This window comes from Prionailurus bengalensis, chromosome C1, assembly GCF_016509475.1.
Source record: "Prionailurus bengalensis isolate Pbe53 chromosome C1, Fcat_Pben_1.1_paternal_pri, whole genome shotgun sequence".
Classification (NCBI taxonomy): domain Eukaryota; kingdom Metazoa; phylum Chordata; class Mammalia; order Carnivora; family Felidae; genus Prionailurus; species Prionailurus bengalensis.
In genome coordinates this window covers 4,281,472-4,305,180 of record NC_057345.1, presented here as the reverse complement: position 1 = coordinate 4,305,180, position 23,709 = coordinate 4,281,472, and the positions used below count along the sequence as shown (strand labels likewise).

Sequence of the window (23,709 nt, the reverse complement as noted above, 5' to 3'; positions counted from 1 at the left end):
GCGGGCGGCCGGCAGAGGGCGCCCCCCCCCCCCCGGCCTCTACTTTCCGCCGCACGACGGGCCGAGGGGCGGAGCGACCGGATCTCGGGAGATTCTCGCGCGGCAGGCGCCCGTGGCCAACATGGCGGACGCCCAGTTGCTTCTCAAGCGGGGTCCTTCCCGCTCCACGTGGCTGCGGGCCCGCAAGGCTCGGCCCCAGCTCGTCCTCAGCCGCCGGCCCCGCCGCCGGCTCGGGACCTTGCGCTGGTGCGGCCGGAGGCGCCTGCGGCGGCGGCTGCTACAAGCCCAGGCGGCCGGCGCGGACTGGCGGGAGAGCGGCTGCCTGGTGTCGCGCTCGGCCGCCCGGAGGCCCAAGACCGCGGCCCCCAGCCCGGCCCCGGCCGCGGCCCCCGCCCCGAGTTGCCCCACGACCCTCCCCATCCCGCCGGTGCGGCCGGCCGGCCCGGGCCGCGCCTTGCTACTGCTGCCGCGGGACCAGGTGGGTCGCACCGGTGGGGGGAGGCTGGCCGGCCGGGATCGGGGGGGGGCGGGGGGGGGGGAATGGGGAGCAGCTCCGGGACCCGCGGGCTGGGAGAAGACCGTGCGGGCTCTGCGGCCCCGGGTCGAGAGCGTTCCTCCTGGCGGCGGTGCTGAGCAGGGGGTGACTAGGGACCTGTTGTGGAGCTCTAGGCTTTGAGAGCCGAAGGGAATCTAATAGCAGGAAATAACAGGACCAGCTCACGTTTACGGGGTGCTTAGAGATGCCGGGCTCTACGTTCTAAGTGTTTTAGGTTTATGAACCCTTTTAATACTCTCAGCTCTATGGAGTCATTACCTTCATTTCCGTAAATGTTTACGGACGAAGAAACTGAGGTATAGTTTGGGTAACTTGCTGAAAGGCGTAGAGTAGGGGCAGAGCTAAGACTCAAACCAAACCGAGGCAGCTTAATTTCAGGACCTGGGCTCTTCATTTGGATGCTGGTGTGGGAGGTCTTCCTGCAGTGCCGGGGGGATGTGAAAACCCAGGAACGGGAGAAACTTGGCAGGCAGTGGGCCTTGGTAGAGATAGGTCTGTGACAGCTGCAGAGCCCAGTTCATGGGACCCGCTTGTTTTTCATGTGTCTGTATACACCGGCCATCTCTGTAGCTGTGGTGGGATATGAAATTAGGTTAAGGATAATCAGTACCCGATGGCCACCTATTACAACGTGTTGTTACTTAGAAGTTACTTGTTATGTGAATAGCAACTAAGAGTTTAGAATTTTATTTTATTTTGGAGAGAGTGAGTGAGCACGAGCAGGGGAGAGGGGCAGAGGTAGAAAGAGAGAGAATCCCAACCCAGGCAGGCTCTACACGAAGTACAGAGCCTGATGCCGGGCTCGATCTCCCGAATTGTGAGATCATGACCTGACCCAAAATCAAGAGTCAGAGGCTGAAACCAACTGAGACACCCAGGCACCTCTAGACGTATTTTTTATTTTTTATGTTTTTCAAATTTTTTTTTAATGTTTATTTTTGAGAGAGAGAGCCCGTGTGCAGGGAAGGGGCAGAGAGAGGGAGACCCAAAATCCGAAACAGGCTCCTGAGCTGTCAGCACAGAGCCCGACGCGGGGCTTGCATTTACAAACCGTGAGATCATGACCTGAGCTGAAGTCTGATGCTTGACCAACTGAGCCACCCAGGTGCCCCAACACATTTTTTTTTTTTTTTAAGAGGAAGGGGATGCCTTCCTTAGTGGGGTGGTGCATGCTACTCTTGGTCTCAGGGTCATCAGTTTGAGGCCCATGTTCAGCACAGAGTTTAGTTAAAAAAAAAAAAAAAAGTTTTGAAAATTTCAGTCATGGGGACACCTGGATGGCTCAGTCGGTTCAGCGTCCAACTCTTGATTTAGGCTCAGGTCATAACCTCACGGTTCATGGGATCAAGCCCTGCGTGGGGCTCAGCACTGACAGGGTAGAGCCTGCTTGAGATTCTCTCTCCCTCTCTCTGTACCCTTCCCCTGCTCATGCTCTTATGAGTATGCTCTCAAAATTAATTAATTAAAAAATTTTTTGCAGTCATTAGTAACAGGATTTGTCATGTTATTTCTTCTTTTTTGCCCGCCCCCCTTTCCTTGTAGGGTTTTACTTTTAGCGGAATCTGCCGTGTGACGTGCCTCTATGGCCAGGTGCAGGTGTTAGGTTATACCATCAGCCAAGGCCACCCTGCCCAAGATGTCTTCTCTACCTACACTCATTCTCGCCTTACTATCAACGCAGTTCATTATTCTGTGCCTGAGAAAAGCAAGAAGGAGGTGAAAAGGGAAGCCCGAGCTTTGCTCAGATCTCATCTTAACCGGGGTAAGGAAAGTAAATGGATAATTTACTGAGGGTATACTATAATAAGGCTAGTGTTATTATTTTTATCTTTTTGTAATGTTTATTTTTGAGAGAGAGACAGAGCGCAGGCGGGGGAGGGGCAGAGAGAGAGGGAGACACAGAATCGGAAGCAGGCTCCAGGCTCTGAGTCGTCAGCACAGAGCCCGACGCGGGGCTCGAACCCATGAAGCGTGAGATCATGACCTGAGCTGAAGTCAGACTCCCCACCGACTGAGCCATCCATGCGCCCCCAGTAATATTTGTATTTTTGTTTTTACTTTTGTTTATTTTGAGAGACAGCACGAGTGGGGGAGGGGCAGAGAGAGAGGGAAAGAGAGAGAATCCCAAGCAGGCTCCACGTTGCTGGCCCAGAGCCCAGCATGGGGCTCAAACTCACAAAACTGTGAGATCATGACCTGGACCTAAACGCTTAACCAACTGCGACACCCAGGTGCCCCCAAGGCTAATATTTTTAGATGCTTCCTGTTGCCTAGATATTGTACACTTTTCTGTGTCTATTTAAACCTTCACATGGGTCCTGTGAGTGAAACTTATTTTCACCATTTTTCAGATGAGAAAAGTTACCCAAGGCCACACAGCTAGAGTGTGGCCAAAGCAATCCTGGATTGACTTCTCTCTCCATCCAGGTGTGTTCTTATTATGCAGTATGGTTTCTTGAAGAAGGCCCTTAACGTAATTACTGCTCTCAAAAAGTTGACAATTCAGCTGAGGAGAAGGTGGTCCTAAACAGTGTAGAATTTAACGAAGTTACTATTTTTTCTTTTTCTTTTTCTTTCTTTCTCTCTTTCTTTTCTTTTCTTTTCTTTTCTTTTCTTTTCTTTTCTTTTTATTTTATTTTTATTTATTTATTTTAATTTATTTTTAAAATTTTCATCCAAGTTAGTTAGCATATAGTGCAACAGTGATTTCAGGAGTAGATTCCTTAATGCCCCTTACCCATTTAGCCCGTCCCCCCTCCCACAACCCCTCCAGTAACCCTCTGTTTGTTCTCCATATTTAAGAGTCTCTTCTGTTTTGATCCCTTCCTGTTTTTATATTCTTTTTGCTTCCCTTCCCTTACATTCATCTGTTTTGTATTTTAAAGCCTTCATATGAGTAAAGTCATATGATGTTTGTCTTTCTCTGACTGACTAATTTCGCTTAGCATAATACCCTCCAGTTCCATCCACGTAGTTGCAAATGGCAAGATTTCGTTCTTTTTGACTGCCGAGTAATATCCCATTGTATGTATGTATGTGTGTGTGTGTGTGTATATATATATATATACACACACATATATATACCACATCTTCCTTTTTTTTTTTTAAATTTTTTAAAATTTATTTTTGAGAGAGAGAGAGAGCACGTGCAAGCATGAGTGGTAGAGGGGCAGAAAGAGGAGACACAGAATCCGAAGCATGCTCCAGGCTCTGAGCTGTCAGCACAAAGCCTGATGATACGGGGTTTGAACTCACCAACTGTGAGACCATGACCTGAGTCCAAGTCGAACGCTTAACCCACAAAGCCACCAGGCACCCCAATATACCACGTCTTCTTTATCCATTCATCCATCGATGGACATTTGGGCTCTTTCCATACTTTGGCTATTGTTGATAGTGCTGCTATAAACATTGGGGTGCACGTGCTTCTTCAAAACAGCATACCTGTATCCCTTGGATAGATACCTAGTAGTACGGTTGTTGGGCCCTTCAGTAGTCCTGTTTTTAGTTTTTTGAGGAACCTCCATACTGTTTTCCAGAGTGGCTACACCAGTTTGCATTCCCATCTTTTTTTTTTTTTTTTTTTTTATCCTAATGTTTGTTTATTTTTGGGAGAGAGAGAGAGTGCATGCCTGCTTGCACAGGGGAAAGGCACAGAGAGAAGGAGCCAGAATCCCAACCAGGGTCTGTGCTGTCAGCACAGAGTCCAACTCAGGGCTCGATCCCATGAACTGAACCATGAGATCGTGACCTGAGCTGAAATCGAGAGCCAGTCGCTTAACCAACTGAGCCCCCCAGGCACCCCTGGAGTTACTATTTCTAAGGTACTTAATTTTTCTTTTTGCAGATGACAGATGCTGGTTGATGAAGAATTTTTCTCCTCTGTGTTCCATTGTGATGTTGGAACAGCTGAGAACCTCCACCGTAAACTTCTTAGTCAGCCACCCGGGTTTATCTTATGTCTTTGTACAAGAGGTATGACCAGTTTTTTTTTTGTTTTTTATTTTTTTTTTTAATTTTTTTTTTTTTTCAACGTTTATTTATTTTTGGGACAGAGAGAGACAGAGCATGAATGGGGGAGGGGCAGAGAGAGAGGGAGACGCAGAATCGGAAACAGGCTCCAGGCTCTGAGCCATCAGCCCAGAGCCCGACGCGGGGCTCGAACCCACGGACCGCGAGATCGTGACCTGGCTGAAGTCGGACGCTTAACCGACTGCGCCACCCAGGCGCCCCTTTTTTAATTTTTTTAATGTTTATTTATTTTGGGGACAGAGAGAGACAGAGCATGAATGGGGGAGGGGCAGAGAGAGAGGGAGACACAGAATCGGAAGCAGGCTCCAGGCTCTGAGCCATCAGTCCAGAGCCTGACGCGGGGCTCGAACTCATGGACTGCGAGATCGTGACCTGAGCTGAAGTCGGACGCTTAACCGACTGCGCCACCCAGGCGCCCCACGACCAGTTTTCATTCAGTTCTGCTCGTTAGTTTCACCAGAACAGTCCTATCAGATGACTGTAGGATGCTCGCTTAGAGAGCAGCATGGCTGTTGTGCTGTGCTGCGGGTTGTACAAAATGTCATACGTGTGTATGGTGAAAAGGTTTGTGTAGAACGGTCTGTCATGAAAAATGTCTCCCCTTCCCCGTGTTGTTCCCTAGCGAAAGCCGTTCTTTCATATTGTAAGTGGTTAAATGCCTTTTGGAGTTGTTATTTATTTTTTCGAAGTTTTGTTTTAACCTCCCTCTCAACGTGGGGCTCAAACACAGAACCTGAGGGTCAGGAGTTGCATGCTTTACCGACTGAGCCAGCCAGGTGCCCCGACTTCTGGAATTTTTTAAATGGTTTTCTTTTTTTTTTTTTTTCTTTTTAAATGATTATTTTTGAGGGGGTGGAGAGAGAGAGAAAGAGAGGGAGACAAAGCACATGCCGGGAGGGGTGGCAGAGACAGAGAGAGAGACAGAATCTGAAGCAGGGTCCAGGCTCCGAGCTGTCAGCACAGAGCCCGACGTAGGGCTCAGACTCACGAACCGTGAGATCGTGACCTGAGCTGAAGTTGGAAGCTTAACCGACTGAGCCCCCCAGGCACCTCAGGATGGTTATCTTTTTATCTTAATTCATTCACTTGAGACAGTGAATAAATTTTTCTCTGTGAATGTACGTTGATGCACTTATACGTTCTGTCATCTCTCTGTCGTCTCCATAGTTTTGCTGGTCACGTTCTTAATTTCTTAACAGTCAGGCTCTGTTTCTATAATTGTTTCCCATGAGCCATAAATTGAGCCTAACCTGCAGGATTTTTATCAGGCTGACTGGATGTGAGGCATGGGGAAGAATCAGGGATGACATCAAGCTCAAGCTTGTTAGCCTAACCGCCCGGGTGCGTGGAGTCACTGACCGGGGTGTGTGTGGGGGGGGATGGCGTAGGGGTTGCAGATTGAGGTGTTAGCTTTGAGGTGCCTGTTAGACCATTGGAGATGTCAAGTGGCCAGTTGCATGTGTGATTCTGGAGTTGGGAGCTTTCAGCAGAATGGTCTCTGGGCCGTGAGACGGGATAACAACACCAAGGGAGTGTATACGGAGAGGCAGAGAGGTTCGAAGTCTGAGCCCTTAGGCGCTGAGACCAGAAGAGGTGTGGATGAGGGAACAGCAGAGGCTGAGACAGAGTGGTCACTGATGGTAGAGAAAAACCAGAGTGTGGTCAAGAGGTGTTCAGAGGAGCTGGACGTGGGCGGTTGTGGCAGATGCTGATGGTAGGTGAGGCCTGAGAAGGGAGCTTGCGTGTAGGCGTGTGGTCTGGACTAGCGTGTCCGCAGTAGACCGCTGGGGCGCGGTGGGGCAGACTGATTGGAATAAGGTCGGGAGCCTGGGCAGAGAGCAACTCTCAGGTTTAATAGTAAGAGATTTTGCCTTTGTAGAGTTAAGTGGTACGGGGAAGGAGAGAAATGACACAGTATTTGGAGGAGTGTGGGCAGAGTTTTGTTTTTTGTTAAGATGGATGAAAAAGCCCCAACAGGTTTGGACACAGCAGGCGCGAATGATCTAGAGCAGGGAGGGTGCCAAGGATGCGGCAGAGAGAGGTGAGGACACTCAAAGTGAGGCGTCCCGAAGGAAGGCTTCTGGTTCTGGTGTCTGCAGGCCTGGGGCAGTGGCCTTGGGAGCACAGGCAGCTGACCTAGAGTAGGAGTAGCAGAAGGATATGGCGGGATGGGCTGCAGGGGTGGGGGGGGGGGGGTGGGGGGGGGAGGGGGGGGCGCCAAGTAGAAGTTCTCTTCTGAGTGGTTCGTTTTGCTCCAGGAAGCAGATCAGGATCATCACTGAGTGGGAGCAGAGCTAGTAAGTAGGTGTTGGAGGTTTGAGTGACAGAAGGTATGAAATGGGGGCAGGACAGCGAATGCACTGTTGTGGTTGCATCAGTTTAATCTAGTGCAGAAGCCAGTAGCTTGGTGAGGACCGTGGAGAAGGAGGTGGAGGCCCCGTGTTACCGAGCTTTGCTTCTTGTAAGCGAAGATTCTAAATGCCTTGATTTTTTTTTTTCCATTTATTTTTAACTTTATTTATTTATTTTTTTCTGGGACTTCACCACCACCGTTTATATTCCTCATGCTCTTTCTTGGGTAACTTTCCTCCCCCAATGTGTGTTACTACCTTCTAGCCTTATTTCTTCATATCCGGCAGATGGTGAACTTTATATGATCTCATAAGATGTTCTTTTTTTTTCTCCCCAGGAGTTACTCTTATTTTGCTCTCCGTGACTGATAGTTGAGCAGAGTATAGAGTCTTTTCCTCAAAACCTTGAAGGCCTTGCTCCATTGTTCTCTAGAATTCAGAGTTGCTGATAGGAAGTCACACACCAGACTGATTCTCGTGCCCTCTACGATGTCTTTATCTTGGGGGTGGTGAATTGCACGAGGATATGATCATGCATGGGGGGATCTTCCTGGATCTTCTTCACCTTCACCCCAGAGGCCTTATTCCCTCCGAACCCCACCTGCGTCCGCGAGGGTCTGCTCTTGATGCTGTGGGTTGCTTCCGTGGTTTCCTGTTGCTTCCGCTGGAGCACCAGTGGGTTAGCGGGCCTGTCTTCCGCGTGCTCTCAGCTCTGTGCATGTTCTTTGTCTTTTTACTTTATGTTTTTGGAGACTGCCTTGATGTTACTCTAAATCACCAACCTGTTGGACAGCTGTGGTCTTCTGTTGAATTGTTCTTGGGGCAATCACTTTTATATTTGCACAGGTTTTCCTTTCCTGGGGGGGCCTCCTGCAGAGGTGACGGCAGCCTGGAAGTATGTGTGAGCTAGGAGGACAGGTAGGGGTGACTGCAGGGACAGCTGATGAGCATTACGGAAGAGTTGGCTTTGGGCGTGAGAGAAAGGAGGGGCCAGGTTTATCTTTTGTAGCTCACAACTGTTTGAGGTTTACTAGCCTAGAGCTAGACGAAGAAATGTGCACTGTGTTCATCTTTTCTTAAAGCTTGCATTGTTAATTTCAGAGCCCAACCTTCCAGATTAACTCTGAACATTTAGCCCTGAGGTCTGTTGGCATCAAAAGAGAGAAGAAGAAGAACGGCCTTCGTTTAACTGAGAGTGCCCTGTCTGCCATGGAAGAGCTAGTCACTGTGTCCTGTGGTGAGTGGCGTGCAGTGATAAACGGAGTGTTCGTCCACCAGAGCCTCAGAGGGTTATGATTTGCGATTAGAGCCCTAAAGAAGGTGGCTAATCCTGGGCGTCAATGTTTCTTTTGCCTCCAGAAGAAGTAGACGGCTGCCCTGTCATTCTGGTTTGTGGCTCTCAGGACGTTGGAAAGTCAACATTTAATAGATACCTGATTAACCAGTTGCTAAATAGGTAAGAGTGGGGTTTTTTTTTTGTTTTTATTTTTTGTTTGTTTCTTAATTTTTTTTTGTTTAGACACGTTATTAGATTTGGGGCATGAAATAGGATTTTTGACTTAAGAAACTAGACAGGAACGCATCTTGACGTCTAAGTAGAGATTGTCTACAAGTCTGTGCAAAGCCGCTCAGCTGAGCGATGACCGTCTCTGTTCTGCTGTGTTTGGGAGCGACACAGTGACTGACCTCACTTATCAGCGAGGGGGCAAGAGGGGCTGCCTGTCTTAGATTCTGTATTTGTCCATACCCAGAGGCTCAGAGTAGGGGAAATTCCGTTGTATTTCGAAAGTAAGATTTTAGGTAGTACCAAGTTGTATCCATATTGTGAGTGGACACTGTGACCGTGCCTGCACATTTTCTTTTCGTTGATTGTCATGTTTGGAGCATCCAACCTAAAAGACTCTAAAAGGGTGGATTATGCCTGTGTGTTGCATAAAATCTATGAGATCTTATGTATTCATTTGACATAGTAAAGCTAGCTAAGGTTTTCTTTATTCCTTTCAAATTTTCAGTATTTCCTGTGTTGACTATTTGGAATGTGATCTGGGACAGACAGAATTTACGCCTCCAGGTTGCATTTCCTTACTTAATATTACAGAACCAATTCTAGGTATGTATTACACGTTTCTTTTTTTTTTTTTTTTTTAATGTTTGTTTATATTTGAGAGAGAGACTGAACACAAACGGGAGGGGCAGAGAGAGAGGGAGACACAGAATCTGAAGCAGGCTCCAGGCTTTGAGCTGTCGGCACGAACCCAACAGAGGGCTTGAACTCACGAGCTATGAGATAATGACCTGAGCTAACGTAGGATGCTTCACCGACTGAGCCACCCAGCCTCCCCCCCCCCTTTTTTTAATGTTTGTTTATATTAGCGAGAAAGCGTGTTGTATATTTCTTAAATGTCTTGGTTTTATAAAACTCAAACATAATGATAGAAAAAACTAAAAAAAAGTATAAATATGAGAAAAAAAGGGTAAAAGTGAATATTCCCCCTTCCACCCAAACTCCTGGTCTTCTTATAACAGTTCTCCTAGCTTCCAAAAAACAAAACTATGGTAATTTTCTAGAGTTCCATTTTGGTAAATGGAACTAATACCCACTTTGTTGTGTGTAAATCAGAAACATACCTTCCTATAGTATTTACATTTTATGTAACCATATATAATGATTTAAACCTAGAAATTACATTGACACAGTACTGTTAACTACAGATTTTAATCAAATCCATCAGTTATCCTACTAACATCCTTTTTATGGTTCAGAATCCAACCCAGAATCCCATGTTGCTTTTTTTTAATGGTAAAATATACAAAATGTGATACTATTTACTGTTTTAACCACTGATAAGCGTACAGTTCAGTGACATTCAGTACATTCACAGTGTTCCGTAGCCATCACCACCTACATCCAGAATTTTTTCGTCATCCCAAACTGAAATGCTGTCCCTGTTAAATAGCACCTGTCCTTCCTGCTCCTGGTGACCTCTATTTTGCTTTCTGTCCCTGTGAGTTCACCTACTCCAAGCCCCTCCTGTAGGCGAGACCTTAACAATATCTGTCCTTGGGTGACTGTTTTTTTCACTAAGCATAATTTTTTTTTCTTTTTGCTGACTTTAAAAGATTTATTCATTTATTTGGGGGGGGGGGGTGTGTGGAGAGAATATAAGTGGGGAAGGGGCAGAGAGAAAGGGAGACACAGAATCCGAAGCAGGCTCCAGGCTCTGAGCTGTCGGTGAAAAGCCCAACACGGGGCTCAGACCTATAAACTGTGAGATTATGACCTGAGCCGAAGTCGGACGCTTAACCGACTGAGCCACCCAGAGGCCCCAATGATCAGTCTTCTTTTTAAAAAAATTTTTTTTCTTAATGTTTTTATTTATTTTTGAGACAGAGAGAGAGCATGAGCAGGGAAGGGGCAGAGAGAGAGGGAGACACAGAATCAGAAGCAGGCTCCAGGCTCTGAGCCATCAGCACAGAGCTCGATATGGGGCTCGAACTCACAGACTGTGAGATCATGACCTGAGCCGAAGTCGGACGCTCAACCGACTGAGCCACCCAGGCGCCCCATGATCAGTCTTCTTACGAACACAGGGTGCCTTTCCAGTTTTTTAGCTCTTTAATTTCTTTCAGCAAAATTTTGTGATTTTCAGTGTGGAAGTCTTTCACTTCCTTGGTTAGATTTGTTCCTAAGGATTGGATTCTTCTAGCTAATACTGTAAGTGAAATTGCTTTCCTAATTTCCTTTCCAGATTCTTCACTACTGGTATATTGAAACACACGTGATTTTTGTGTGTTGACCACATACCTTGCAGCTTTGCTGAATTCCCGTATTACCTCCAGTAGGTTTCCTACGGATTTCTTTGGATTTCCTAGATAGAAGATCATCATCTGCGGATAGAAATAGTTTTACGTCTTCCTTCCAGTTTGGATGCCTTCAATTCCTTCTTCCTGTCTAAGAAAAGGCTAGGACCTCCAGTACAGTGTTGAATAGGAGGAAACATTTCTTACTCCTCATCTTAGAGGGAATGCGCTTCACCGTGCCGTCCATGCTGTCAGCTGTGGGTTTTCATTGTCAGTTGCGTTCCTTCTTTAGGGTGAAGAAGCTGCCTTCTTTTCCTAGCGTGTGGAATGTTTGTTGTCGTGAAAGGGCGTTAGGTTTTCGTCAAGTGCTTTTTCTGTGTCTGTCAAGATAGTTGTGTGATTTTTGTTTGGTTGACTTTTAAATTTTATTTATTTATTTAAAAAATGTTTTTTTAAGTTGATTTATTTTGAGAGAGAGAGAGAGAGAGAGAGAGAGAGAGAGTGAGCATGCACATGAGCAGGAGAGGAGGCAGAGACAGAGAGAATCCCAAGCAGTCTCCAAGCATGGAGCCCAACATGGAGCTTGATCCCACGAACTTTGAGATCGTGACCTGAGCTGAAATCAAAAGTCAGACGCTTAACTGACTGAGACACCCAGGCACCCCTGTTTAGTTGACTTTTAACAGGTTTAAGATTTGAGTTTTAAAGTAATCTCTGTACCCCATGTGGGGTTTGAACTTGTAACCCTGAGATCAAGAGTTTCACTCTCTATTGACTGAGCCAGCCAGGCATCCCTGTTTAGTTGACTTTTAAGAGAAGCAGATGATATATCGGGTGGCTGGATATGTTCTAGATTTAACAGACTTTTTGACAATGAGAATAAGTAGAGCATTCACGCTGCTTTTACAGTTTTCTCAAAACTAATTGTTTGGACTTCGCTCTTTAGCTGGTTTCATTGTTCCTTTGTTTCTTTTATGTTTTCCCCAGTGCATTTACTTTTCTTTTTTACCCCTTAATATTTCAGTAGGTGTTTCCCCAAACAAGGACACTCCACTGTATAATCCTAATGCAGCCACCAAATCAGAGCAGCTGAACTGCTGGAGTACTGTCCCTCGTCCATCATCCAGCTGCCTGCCCCGGCCCAGCGTATATTTGCAAATCTTTAGTCCTCGGTCTGGAGCAGTTCCTCCAGCTTTCCTTATCGTTCATGACCCTGGCAATTTGGAAGAGTACCTGTCGAGTGCCCCTCATGGCTTGATTGAGATGTGGTGCTGTGTTCTCAGTGCATCATGTCAGCAAGCTGTCAGTTGGCCCTGTCACCAGAGAGGTTGCCTCTGATCATTTGGTTAAGATAAGTGTTTGCCAGGGTATTCCACTCTGTCTGTAACTAGGTGTATTATTTGTTACTTCTTCTGGGGTGTCACTGCTTGTAGATCCCCTCGGTGGACAGAGCTAGGAAATACATGCACGTTTAAACCCATACGTGTATATTACGTGCGTACGTATTCATACATACATATACACTACGTTTACACTTCTGTGTACGTGTTTTCTATTTATTAAGAGCCACAAGTTTACTGCAGTCATTCTGATTCTGGTCTGACACCCTGGGTTTATTCTAGTTAGCCTTCCTCCTCCCTCCCGTATCTATAAGTTCCATATCTGATGATAAGAACTCTGGCTGTGATTGTTGTCAGTGTATTTACATATTTACTCAGTCTCTTTGTATTTGTTCAATCCCTCTGCTATGCAGGCCACTTCCTCAGCTGTGGGCTGCCCCAAGTCCCCTTACTCCACCTTTGAGGGGAGCCTTGCCAGCCCTGTCCCAGGTGGCCTGGCACCAACCACATTAACCAAGGCCCTCACCCTGCTGACCGTGGTGCCATGTGGTCCTGGTGACCAGCCAGATAAGGGAAGTAGGTCAGTTTTGACGGACTGGTGCTACAGTTAGGAATGTTTGCTCTGGGGGCACCTGGGTGGCTCAGTTGGTTAAGCAAGCGTCCAACTCTTGATTTCAGCTCAGGTCATGATCTCGCAGTTCATAGGTTCGAGCCCTGTGTGGGGCTGTGTTGACAGCACGGAGACTTGTTGGGTTTCTCTGTCTTCTCTCTATCTCTGCCCGTCCCCCATTCACGTTCTCCCTCTCCCTCTCCCTCTCCCTCCCCCTCTTTCTCAAAAAATAAATAAATAAACATTAAAAAAAAAAAGAAAAAAGGAACGTTTTCTCTGGAGCTGAATCATCTGAGTTCAAGTGCAGTTGGTATCTACTAGCTGTATGACCTTGGTCAGTTAATCTGTGTCCTCCTCTATAAAAATGGGTGTAGTAACACTACCTACCTCATAGGATTTTTATGAAAATTAGAGACTACTTGTGAAGTAACGTGGGGCATAGGAAGTGCTACATGCTAGTGAGTGATTGCTGCTTACTTGTCCGAGGATGGGGACATGGTTTTGTTCACACGTGTATCCTGAGTATCTGGAAAGATACTGACTTGGCTCACTGAGCATCAGTGTCTTGTTGGTGCTCAGTAAATGAATGGCCATATTAGGACATAATAAGAATTGGGATTAATTATATGTGACAATGAGGGGGCGTGCCTGGGTGGCTCCTTTGGGTAAGTATCCACCTTCAGCTCAGGTCATGATCTCACAGTTCGTGAGTTCGAGCCCCTGTCGGGCCCTGTGCTGACAGCTGGGAGCCTGGAGCCTGCTTCGGATTCTGTGTCTCCCTCTCGCTCTGCTCCTCCCCCACTTCCACTCTGTCTCTGTCTCTCTCAAAAATAAACATTAAAAGAACATGAAGATGTCTTTGTATTAAATTTAAAGCTAAGATCTTTTTTTTTTTTTTTTTTTTTTTTGAGAGAGAAGGCACAAGTGAGTGAGGGGCAGAGAGGGAGAGAAAGAGAAGTGGGGCTCGCGTTCACCTGATGTGGGACCTGAACTCACTAACCCTGTGATCATGACCTTAATGACTGAGCCCCCCCAGGACGCCCTGAAAGCTTAGAATTCTGAAAACGAGATACAGCTATTCCCAGTGGTAGGATAGATAATCTTGAACTTCTTGCGAATCTTTGTCACTGGCAATGGCCGACACGGAGCCCTCGCCTCTTTTTAAATAGCCCTGCAGACTCTCACCTTTATCGTCCTAGGACCACCTTTTACTCACCAGAGGACACCGCAGAAAATGGTATATTATGGGAAACCTTCTTGTAAAAACAACTATGAGAATTACATTGAGATAATACAGTACGTGTTCAGCTCCTACAAGAGAGAGGCCCCTCTCATCGTCAACACGATGGGCTGGGTGTCAGGTAAGCCTGCGGAGGTGCATCTCGCGGCAAAGGGTGGGCGGTACGAGTAAGCTTTTGGCTTCAGGCAGTAACGCTGAAGCCCCGTTCTTGGGAAATCGTTCTTACTGATCTTTCTGTGTCGTAGACAGAGGTGCCGTTTTCTCGTAGAAACGTGTCCTTGCATTTTAGTGTGCCAACTGCTCGTGTCCCCTTCCTCACAGACCAGGGGCTTCTGCTTCTCATCGATCTCATCCGGCTGCTGTCTCCCAGCCACGTGGTCCAGTTCAGTTCCGGGCGGAGTAAGTACATGCCAAACCTCACTCCTGACTATGTAGACGACATGGACGGCCTGTACACAAAGAGCAAGTCCAGAATCCGGAACAGAGGTTTCCAGCTGGCGGAGTTTACAGAGAGTTTGGAGTTTGCCGATGAAGAAAAGGAGAGTCCCGTTGTGTTCACTGGACATAAGCTGATTTGCGTCCAGTCAGACTTTGCATTTAGAAAAACGCCAAGAAATAGGTGAGTCAGCCACCGTGGATGGAGGATGGAGTTCTGTTCAGTGTAATAAGCCTCTCTGCTCTCATTTCCTTAAAGGGAAGAAGTTCTCTACAAATGTTCAACGTTTGTTTATTTTTTGGGACAGAGAGAGACACAGCATGAACGGGGGAGGGGCAGAGAGAGAGGGAGACACAGAATCGGAAACAGGCTCCAGGCTCTGAGCCATCAGCCCAGAGCCCAACGCGGGGCTCGAACTCACGGACCGCGAGATCGTGACCTGGCTGAAGTCGGACGCTTAACCGACTGCGCCACCCAGGCGCCCCTCTCTACAAATGTTCAAATCTCTGCCACAGCTACATGTTTATGAAGGAGAATCGGCTATTTTCTGAGCCATTATTTTCCCAATGGAAATACAGACAGTCCCTGATTTAAGATGGTTTGATTTCCAAAAAAAATTTTTAGGGGTGCCTGGGCGGCTCAGTCGGTTAAGCGTCCGACTTCGGCTCAGGTCATGATCTCACGGTTCATGGGTTCAGGCCCCGCGTCGGGCTCTGTGCTGACAGCTCGGAGCCTGGAGCCTGCTTCGGATTCTGTGTCTCCCTCTCTCTCTGCCCCTCCCCTACTCGTGCTCTGTTTCTCCTTCTCCCAAAAATAAACATTTTAAAATTTTAAAAAACTTTTTTTAATTTTTTTTTTTTAAGTTTATTTATTTATTTTTGAGAGAGACAGAGTACAAGCAGGGGAGGGGCAGAAAGGTAGGGAGACACACAATCCGAAGCAGGCTCTGGGGTCTGACCTGTCAGTACAGAGCCCGATGCGGAGCTTGGACCCATGAATCCCGAGATCGTGACCTGAGCCAAGTCAGATGCTCAACTGACTGAGCCCCTCAGTCGCCCCAGTGTGCGAGGTGTCTTAAAGGCGTTTTCATCCTTCCATATTTTCAGCTTCCGGTGGGTGTATGAGGATGAAACCACGTCATAGGTTGAGGAAGACCCATAGCCAGAAGCGGCCTCCAGCTCTGGTTGCCAAGAGCCTTTATTTAAAGGCGAGTCTTTAGGCGTCATGTTTTTCCAGTGGGTTTACAGAAAGGCAGGGTGTGCCAATGTCAAGGTGGGAGTGTGTGCTCGTGTATGTATAATCTGCGTAATGACCAACGTACTGTGTTGCTGAGCGCGAGGTGGATGTGTAAGGTTAAATCTCTATACTTCGTTCTGATTTACTTTTCAGAGAGTCGCATAACAAAGTTCTTCGTGATCTGGCGGTACTGGGTTACCTCGGCCAGCTGCAGCCCCCGGTGCCAAAACCACTTTATCCTTTACATGGTCTGACACCCTATCAGGTAACCTGAACTTGTACGAGGAATTGTCTTTGCTTACTTAGCCAACACTTGTATGGCTTCCTGTGAGCTGGGTGTTCTTCTGGCCTCTTACCCCAGAACAGCCCTGTTCTGTGGCTTCTGTAACTGCCTCACTTTACAGATGGGAGGTTGAAAGCTCTAGCTTGAGAGCCCACGCTCTTAGCTGCTGCCCTGTGCTGGGCATGACTGTGCTTCGTGCTGGTTAAGAACGTTCTTCCTGGGGGTGCCTGGGTGGCTCAGTCATTTAAGTGACTCTGGATTTCGACTCAGGTCATGATCTCAAGGTTCATGAGTTCGAGCCCTTCATCAGGCTCTGCACTGACAGTACAGAGCCTGCTTGGGGTATTCTCTCTCTCTCTCTCTGCCTCTCCCCTGCACACACTTGTGCTCGCTGTCTGTCTGTCTGTCTCTCTCTCTCTCTCTCTCTCTCTCTCTCTCAAGAATAAACATAAAAAAAAAAAAAAAAAAGAAGAACGTTCTGCCTCATCCCGGAGGTGGCACTGGGGAGCCCAGCTCTAGCATTTCTACTTTTGAGCTGCGTGTTTTGGTATCTTATGCAGAAAACAGAGGCTGGGCCGGACCTCCCAAGACGGTCATTTGGAAGCAGTGAGTCTTCACAGTGGTCAGAAGGGGAGGCTCACCCCGCTTGCATTTGCGTCTTGGAATCCCCCTAGACTTCACCCCATTCAGGTTATCTTGAGACTTGCTTGAGTCTTGTGTGTCTGTTCAGACGAGAAAGTTCTAGACATCAGTTTAGGTGTCTAGCAAGTGTTGGCTGGCAAAGAACTTCTTTTGAATTTCTCTGTGTTAAGTATTTAGCCAATGTTTGTTAGTGTTTCCATTCTGTTTAGATACTTTTTGGTAAGCACTTTGGCCAACATAACTAACTTACTAATCTCCCTCCCTCCTCTCTTTTCTTTTCTTTTCTTTTCTTTTCTTTTCTTTTCTTTTCTTTTCTTTTCTTTTTAATAGTTATTTTTGAGAAAGTAAGAGAAGGGAGAGACAGAGAGAGGGCGGACAGAGGATCCAAAGCAGGCTCTGTGCTGACAGCAGCGAGCCTGATGTGAGACTTGAACTCACGAACCGCAAGATCATGACCTGAGCCAAAGTCAGATGCTCAACCGACTGAGCCACCCAGGTGCCTCTGGCCAACGTAACTTTAGATAGCTGGTTAGTCAACTTTTAAAAATTAAAAGTAATCTTTCCAGTTGAATTAATTGAGGGAGATGCACATTTATTTTCCAGGTCCCTTTCAATGCAGTTGCTCTCCGAATTACTCACGCTGACGTCGCTCCTACCCATATATTGTATGCTGTGAATGCCAGCTGGGTTGGTCTTTGCAAGATCCTAGATGATGTAAGAGGGTACGCAAATGGACCAATCCTGCTCGCCCAGACTCCAATCTGTGATTGCTTGGGATTTGGTGAGTGAGAGTAAACCATGTCTGTATATCAACTGAAATTGATCCCCTTCTCCGCCTGTAAATGGCTGGTCTTGACCTTGTATCAGTCTCCCGGCTGGAGTGATCAGAGAGTGCCTCTGGCTTCTATACAGTGGGCCTGGGGGCTGGTGCGCAGGAAGGAAGCAGCATTTTCTCTGCTTCTCCTGCCAGCTCTACATCTAGGATTCTTGAGGGCCCGGTCATGACCTTCTTCTCACTTGACACATTTTCCCTAGGCCACCTGTCCCCATGCTGGGACCCTAGATCTACCTTTAGGCTGATCTCACTGGATCTCTGTAGCCTGACTGCGTGTCTGAGTTCCAAGCCCACGTTAGCAATGTGTGTCTTCACTTGGGTATCTCACTGGCATCTGAGTCCTAGGTCCATGACTGAGGTCCTAATGTTCTCCCCAGAACCCCTCCCACCCGGCATCCTCTCCTGTTCCCAGGCCTGTGAAGAATCCTTGGAAGATTCACCCTGCCCTGGGTCCACCTGCCCTGGGTCCACCTCTGCTCACCACATTCAACCTGCTAGCAGGTTTTGGTAGCTCGTTTCCCAGGGACGTCAGATTCCTCCGTCCGTCTCGTTTCTTCTTACTCTGCCAAGAGTCTGGGCCACTGTTTCCGTGCCGGACTTCACGGTCGGGTGGTCTGAGGACAGACATGATCATGTCACATCCTGGTGGTCCCCATCACATGGGCCCAGGACCATTGGCCTCGTACTGCTTCGGGGCCCTTCCTCCTTCGCCAGGCCTACCTCATGTGATTGTCCCCCTGGCTCACTGAGGTCAGTAAATGTCAGGGTATGATTCTAGAAGGGTGCTGGACTTATGTAACCCGAAATTAGCAAAACCCTTAAATAATCACAAATTTTTGCTTCATATACTACTGCTCCGCAGAAGTGTTTCCACAGAAACTATGTCACCTGGTACCGAGCCTGAAGGAGGAATTGGTGATGGGGAAAGATTGTGTCGTCTGTCTGTTCCTCATGGTGGCTTTTCTCCCTCTGGTCTGTGTGCGCCTTATTGAAGACAGTCCGGGACTCTGGCATATGGACCACTTTGGTTCCTCACAGCTAAACAAGGAGAAGGGGACTAAGAGTCGTCAGATTACTCCTGTCTCTTGGAACTTTGTATTTTCAAAGCAAAACACAGTTGAAATGGAAATTAATTTTTTTTTTTATTAAAAAAAAATTTTTTTTAATGTTTATTTATTTTTGAGGGAGAGACAGAACATGAGCGGGGGAGGGGCAGAGAGAGGGAGACACAGAATCTGAAGCAAGATCCAGGTTCTGAGCTGTCAGCACAGAGCCTGATGTGGGGCTTGAACCCACGAACCGTGAGATCGTGACCTGAGGTCAGATGCTCAACCGATGGAGCCACTCAGGCCCCCCTGAAATTCTTATTTTAAAAGCCATTCTTTGATTCTCAGTGGTAGGGAGATTTAATATTTTCCAGAAAGGATATCTTAGTGTTTTGTGTGTCTTCAAGGAATTTGTAGAGGGATCGACATGGAGAAGCGGCTGTACCACATCCTCACTCCTGTGCCCCCAGAAGAGCTAAGAAATGTGAATTGCCTATTGGTCGGAGCCATTTCCATTCCGCAGTGTGTCTTCAAGAGCCAGGTGAGCACTCACACTCCCAGGGGCAGCCCTGAAAGTTGCTGGTCGTGTCCATGGCGAAGAGAGTCACGGAAACACGTTATTGTGTGGGAAACTCACACTTGGTTGTAGAAGCTGGATGAGGCAGATAGAGTGTCAGGGTGGCCTCATGGTCCAAGACCATGAATTGCCGCCATTTGTGGTCAGGGGTCCGGTGGTAGAGCCATCATCCCAGGAGTAGCTTGTGGGAAAAGAGAGCAGAGGTGATCTCTCCAGAGTTACCCCGTCCTGAGGACAGTCTTTGGGCACATTGATGGGAAGGTCGTGTTGGCCAAGGACATCAGTGTGGTGGCCTGAAAGCCAGACTGCAAGGCCTTCTGGCGGCCTGGGGAGGCCATGGACGTCCCACCCCTCCTAGCTGCTTGTCCTAACTTGTGTGAGAGAGAAACACACCCACGCCCACTTACTCTCGGTTAATGTGTTTGTGGAGTTGAATTGGACAGAAAGAAGCCAGTGACCTTTGTGACTGGGCCAGTTGCATCAAGTGAGCTGTCTGGGGGGCGGGGGACCAGAGGCCTTAGGAGTGTGAGGGCCTTTCTCAGACTCTCACTTTTAACGGTATTTTCTGGGGAAGAAAAGAAACACTACAAATTCTGACTGGCAGGACTTGGGACTCTCCCTCATCCTCCTTGTGTTTGTTTCTGTCTCAGCGTGGGCTTGAAGGGACTATACCTTACGTCACAACAGATTATAATTCTAAACTTCCTGGAGCATCAGAGAAAATTGGAGCAAGAGAAACCGAGGAGACCCGTGAAGAGAAAGTACACCCAAAACCTAAGCTCTATCGAAAAATAAACTGATGCCGATGTGGTCCATAGGGGCAGGAGCTTTTCTACCAGAAAACTCGTCTCGGTCTGCAGCCTGACGTCAGCCTGACGGCGATGGCGGGAATTGTGCGGTGACGCAGCAAGCAGAGCTCCCTGGGTAACTCGTGGATCTGTTGAGAGTAAATTTAACTCTTTTTTTTTTTTTTCCTTATGTTTTTCTTATTTATTTTTGAGACAGAGAGAGACAGAGCGTGAGCTGGGGAGGGGCAGAGAGAGAGGAAGACACAGAATCTGAAGCAGGCTCCAGGCTCCCAGCTGTCAGCACAGAGCCTGATCTGGGGCTCGAACTCACAAACCGTGAGGTCATGACCTGAGCCAGAGTCAGACACCCAACCAACTGAGCCACCCAGGCACCTCTAAATTTAACTCTTTTCCAAGCTACGTGATCTAGAGCTCTGCCCTAGTGTACTGTATGGTTCATCGTACTTTTTTATTTTCTAAAGGGTTAAAACAACAGGAAAAAGGTTGAACGTCATTAGAACAGAAAGAACACAGTTGATGCCTCAAAAAACTCTTTAACGTCCTGGTTTTGGGAATCTGAATAAAAATAGGGAAACTGGGGCCACAGAAATCGACCAAAGAGGAAGGAAGGCCGGCCAGCGGGGTCGCAAGCATAACAGGATGTGGGGGCTCCCCTCGTCCTCGAGCAGCGATGGCAGACGGGCAGGAGGTCCAGCAGTGGGCTCCACTTGTGGACGGTCAGGGCCAGGCGGTCGTTCTCATCCCGCCATTTGGTGCTGTCCACGTTCTCTTCCATTCCTGTGGCCTGGTGTGTCCGGTGTTAAAAGATCATGTTTGGTCTGCTCAATTTAATCAAGGCTTAATAGTTAACAAAGTTTGGACTCAAAAAACCCTTTGTATTTTGGGGGTTTTTTTGGTTTTGTTTTATCTGATGACTGTAAGCTGAAAAAGTTGCTTTGAAATCCAGGAAACCTTTCCTGTGGCCTCTTTACAACTCTGTCTGTCCTAATTGACTTCTCGTCTGAGGTTGAAGACCCAATGTGCACAGAGCTGCACACCAGGCTGTTGGAAGGACAGACAGGGCACCTGTGGGAAGCCCCATCTTGCCTTTGACAGCTGGACCTGAACTCGTATATAAGGACGGACAACTCTGTGTCATGAGCGCTTTCTCCTAGGGGCACTGGGGGCCGGCGATGACACCATTCTCCCAGATGGCTTTGGGGAAGATGACGGGAATCCATCCTTTGCCTTTTTCCCGGTTATCCCGGTTCCTGATCCCCCGGGGTTGGAAGTGGTTTCAGTAAACAAGGGTGTCAGGTGGGATCACGTCATTTGTGCACTTAGATCAGTGAGAATCTGATGGAGGTAGCATTTCAAACTAGTCTTGTGAATTCCAGCTTCCTACGGCTCGTGTGGAAGGCAGGTCGTTCCGATGTGAGTTTTAACATCTGTGTTCATCTGTGTTCATCGGTTATCACCGTCCTACTTCCCCTGGTGGCCCCGCGCATCTCGGAGACCCGCACTCACAAATTCTCACTGGAACTCTGCCGCCCTCCAGGATTGGTTTTGATTCCCTAGACTGTTTAAGGTCTAACTTAGTTGCCTCTTATTTGATTCTAAATTTACCTTGTGTGTGTTTTTCTATCTTGGCCTTGCCAAGAATTTTAACAGTCTGCCATCATCAGCTTTCTGCCTCCTTCCCTACTTCCTTGTGTCTTTACGGTGGTCCCCACTGTAGGTCATTGGCAGCAGGTGTCCAGAGGAAGGAAAGTGGGGCCCTGGCACTTGAGTTTTCATTCCATCTAGGCCTGCCTTTGGCCCGATTTCCCTTCTGCTCTTCAGGGCTGCCCACGAGTGACGTAAACAAGCGTTGCCGCTAGAGGGAGCTGCCAGCCACCGGTCAGATGGCCATCGGGCTAGCACGGGCCCAGGAACCTGCCTGGGACATTCTGGAGGCTGAGACCCTGGGGACTTGGCTCTCTGGCCAGCTCAGTGGGCCTGCTCAGACTGGCAGTGGTGCCATCTGCCCCGGATGTCAGTCCCTTTGTCAGTGTCAGCAGTATGGTAGGAAGTTCTATACTCGAGTTATTCTCAACAAAAACTCCGTGTGTGTGTGTGTGTGTGTGTGTGTGTGTGTGTGTGTGTGTATGATTCCATGCTTATTTAAGAAAAAGAAATAATGTGACTCAGAACTTGAAACCCCTAGTTGCTCCTTTTGTGGTTGTTTTAATGAGATTCCTCTACAGGAAAGATAGATGTGAAAATAGATAACAAGATTCTTGGATCCTGGGGTTTTATTTTGTAAATAAAGTTCAGCTCCCAGCTGTCCTCTGTTAGGCCTGGGGGTGGAAGCAGTGACACCCCTGGAGAGCTGGCCATGGAAACGAGGTCTGAGAAAGGGGAGAGGGCCAGTTGAGCTGGCCCTTCAGGTGCCTTGAATGTTTGCGAAATCGGTCTGGAAGAGGCCTGCGGGGGTGGGGGGCCCTGGGCTGGGTGGACGGAGCCCAGCCCTCTGCTGGGACCCCTGTGACAGGTGGCTGCTTACCTGCTGGACTCGGGTTTCTGCCCAACCTTGTGAGCACCAGAGGACACGGGAGCAGGTTCCTTCCGTTGTGCCAGACGGTGATTTTTTTGTTTTTAATTGTCCGATTGCTAGCTTCCTTCCTTAGGCTTCTATGTGGCCGTATAGTGGGTAAGGCGGCAGGCTTTGATGTCCGAGCTGAGTTGGAATCCCAAGGGGCCACGGGCCAGCCGAGGAACTTTGCAAGAGATATTTGACCTCAGCCTGTTTACTTCTAAGATGGGTTGGTGGCTGTTCCCTCGGGTGCCTGTGCGTGGGGTACATGAGACTTGTCTATACGTGGCGGGGCAGTGTAGACGGGGACCAAGATCGTGTTCCTTACGGTCACACTGGGTCGAAGAAACTAAATGTTTAAATCCACAGCTGTCTTCCCTTTCTAGCCAAGTGTACTGTTGTCACAACCAGGGACGTGGGTTCCATACCCTCCACTGAGTCCCCGTTCCTAGAAGTTTTTCATAGACTTCCACTGAACTGCTTTTCAAGTTGTATGAACGCGTCACACGTGTGGTACGTGGCTTTAGCCACACCACGTGGGTGATCACTGTCTCGTCTGGTGTTTTTCTAAACGGCACGTGTGTTCTACAGAATTGGGGGTCCTGCCGTATGTATGGTTTTCTATGCAGCTCTTTTCAGTTAACACGTGAACTTCTGTATCATTAAAGATTTTTGAGAACATGAGTTTAATTGTGTGCTTTTATTACGTATGCACAGATAGACCATTTTACTCCAGGGAGTTATTTGAACGCAGGAGATGTTGTGATGAACACTGGGGAGAATAAAGCATTGGGACGTGGGATCTGGATGCCAGAGCAGGGAAGACAGGAAATCCTAGCAGATGCCGGTGCCCTTTTCCGGCACAATATTGAGCGCAATGGGGAGTTTAAGTTTTGTTTGGGCCCGAGGATGTAAGTTAAGAGAAAACGCTATGTCCTTTCCGCCCCATCTCCGAGAGTGTGTTGCTGCCGGAGAGGTTCGAATTAAAGAGGAAAACCAGCCTGGGGTCTGTGCCTGAGCGCAGTGATGCGAGCCCAACAACTCCCAACTCTGTCCTCGCTGTCCCCACGCTGGCCTGGCGGAAGGGAGGAGCCTGGGCCAACCAGCGGAGCCCGAACCAGGGAGCCAACTGCTGTAAGGGGGAAGGAGTCCTTTTCAGAAAGGCTTTGCCCGGGAAAGTGGGGCAGGGGGTAGCTGCGGGCAGTCAGCAAGACCCACGTGGAGGCGAGGGGCGGCAGGTCCGATCTGGGAATGCCGGGAGCTGAGGAAGCAAAGTCTTGGGAGTCAGCAGATAGAGCTGAGCCGGCAGACGATGTGTTGGGCTGGGAAGCCAAGGGTTGCCATGGCGACGGGCCCTGATG

At 48.1% G+C, this 23,709-nt stretch overlaps 1 protein-coding gene across 2 annotated transcripts; it reads left to right on the top strand.

The window, feature by feature from the left end:
- The first annotated feature begins 91 nt into the window (after window positions 1-91).
- On the top strand, window positions 92-23,032 carry NOL9 (nucleolar protein 9). 2 transcript variants are annotated; one of them, XM_043573673.1, is made up of 12 exons: window positions 92-478; window positions 2,099-2,318; window positions 4,404-4,531; window positions 8,041-8,176; window positions 8,302-8,395; window positions 8,952-9,049; window positions 13,890-14,051; window positions 14,252-14,549; window positions 15,756-15,867; window positions 17,131-17,308; window positions 18,816-18,949; window positions 19,636-23,032. In XM_043573673.1, the coding sequence occupies exons 1-12, from the start codon at window positions 122-124 to the stop codon at window positions 19,783-19,785; spliced, it is 2,067 nt and encodes a 688-aa protein (XP_043429608.1). In that variant the 5' UTR covers window positions 92-121; the 3' UTR covers window positions 19,786-23,032. The 2 variants fall into 2 exon arrangements, with proteins under 2 accessions (XP_043429608.1, XP_043429607.1); XM_043573672.1 differs by having other exon boundaries at window positions 8,299-8,395.
- Window positions 23,033-23,709: the final 677 nt, after the last annotated feature.

Excerpts from the sequence above, each read along its gene's own strand:
- NOL9 (XM_043573672.1), top strand. The coding sequence starts at position 122 with ATGGCGGACGCCCAGTTGCTTCTCAAGCGGGGTCCTTCCCGCTCCACG. Across the intron at positions 8,177-8,298 it reads GCTAGTCACTGTGTCCTGTG|AAGAAGTAGACGGCTGCCCT; the intron begins GTGAGTGGCGTG and ends TTTTGCCTCCAG. Across the intron at positions 14,550-15,755 it reads AGAAAAACGCCAAGAAATAG|AGAGTCGCATAACAAAGTTC; the intron begins GTGAGTCAGCCA and ends TTTACTTTTCAG.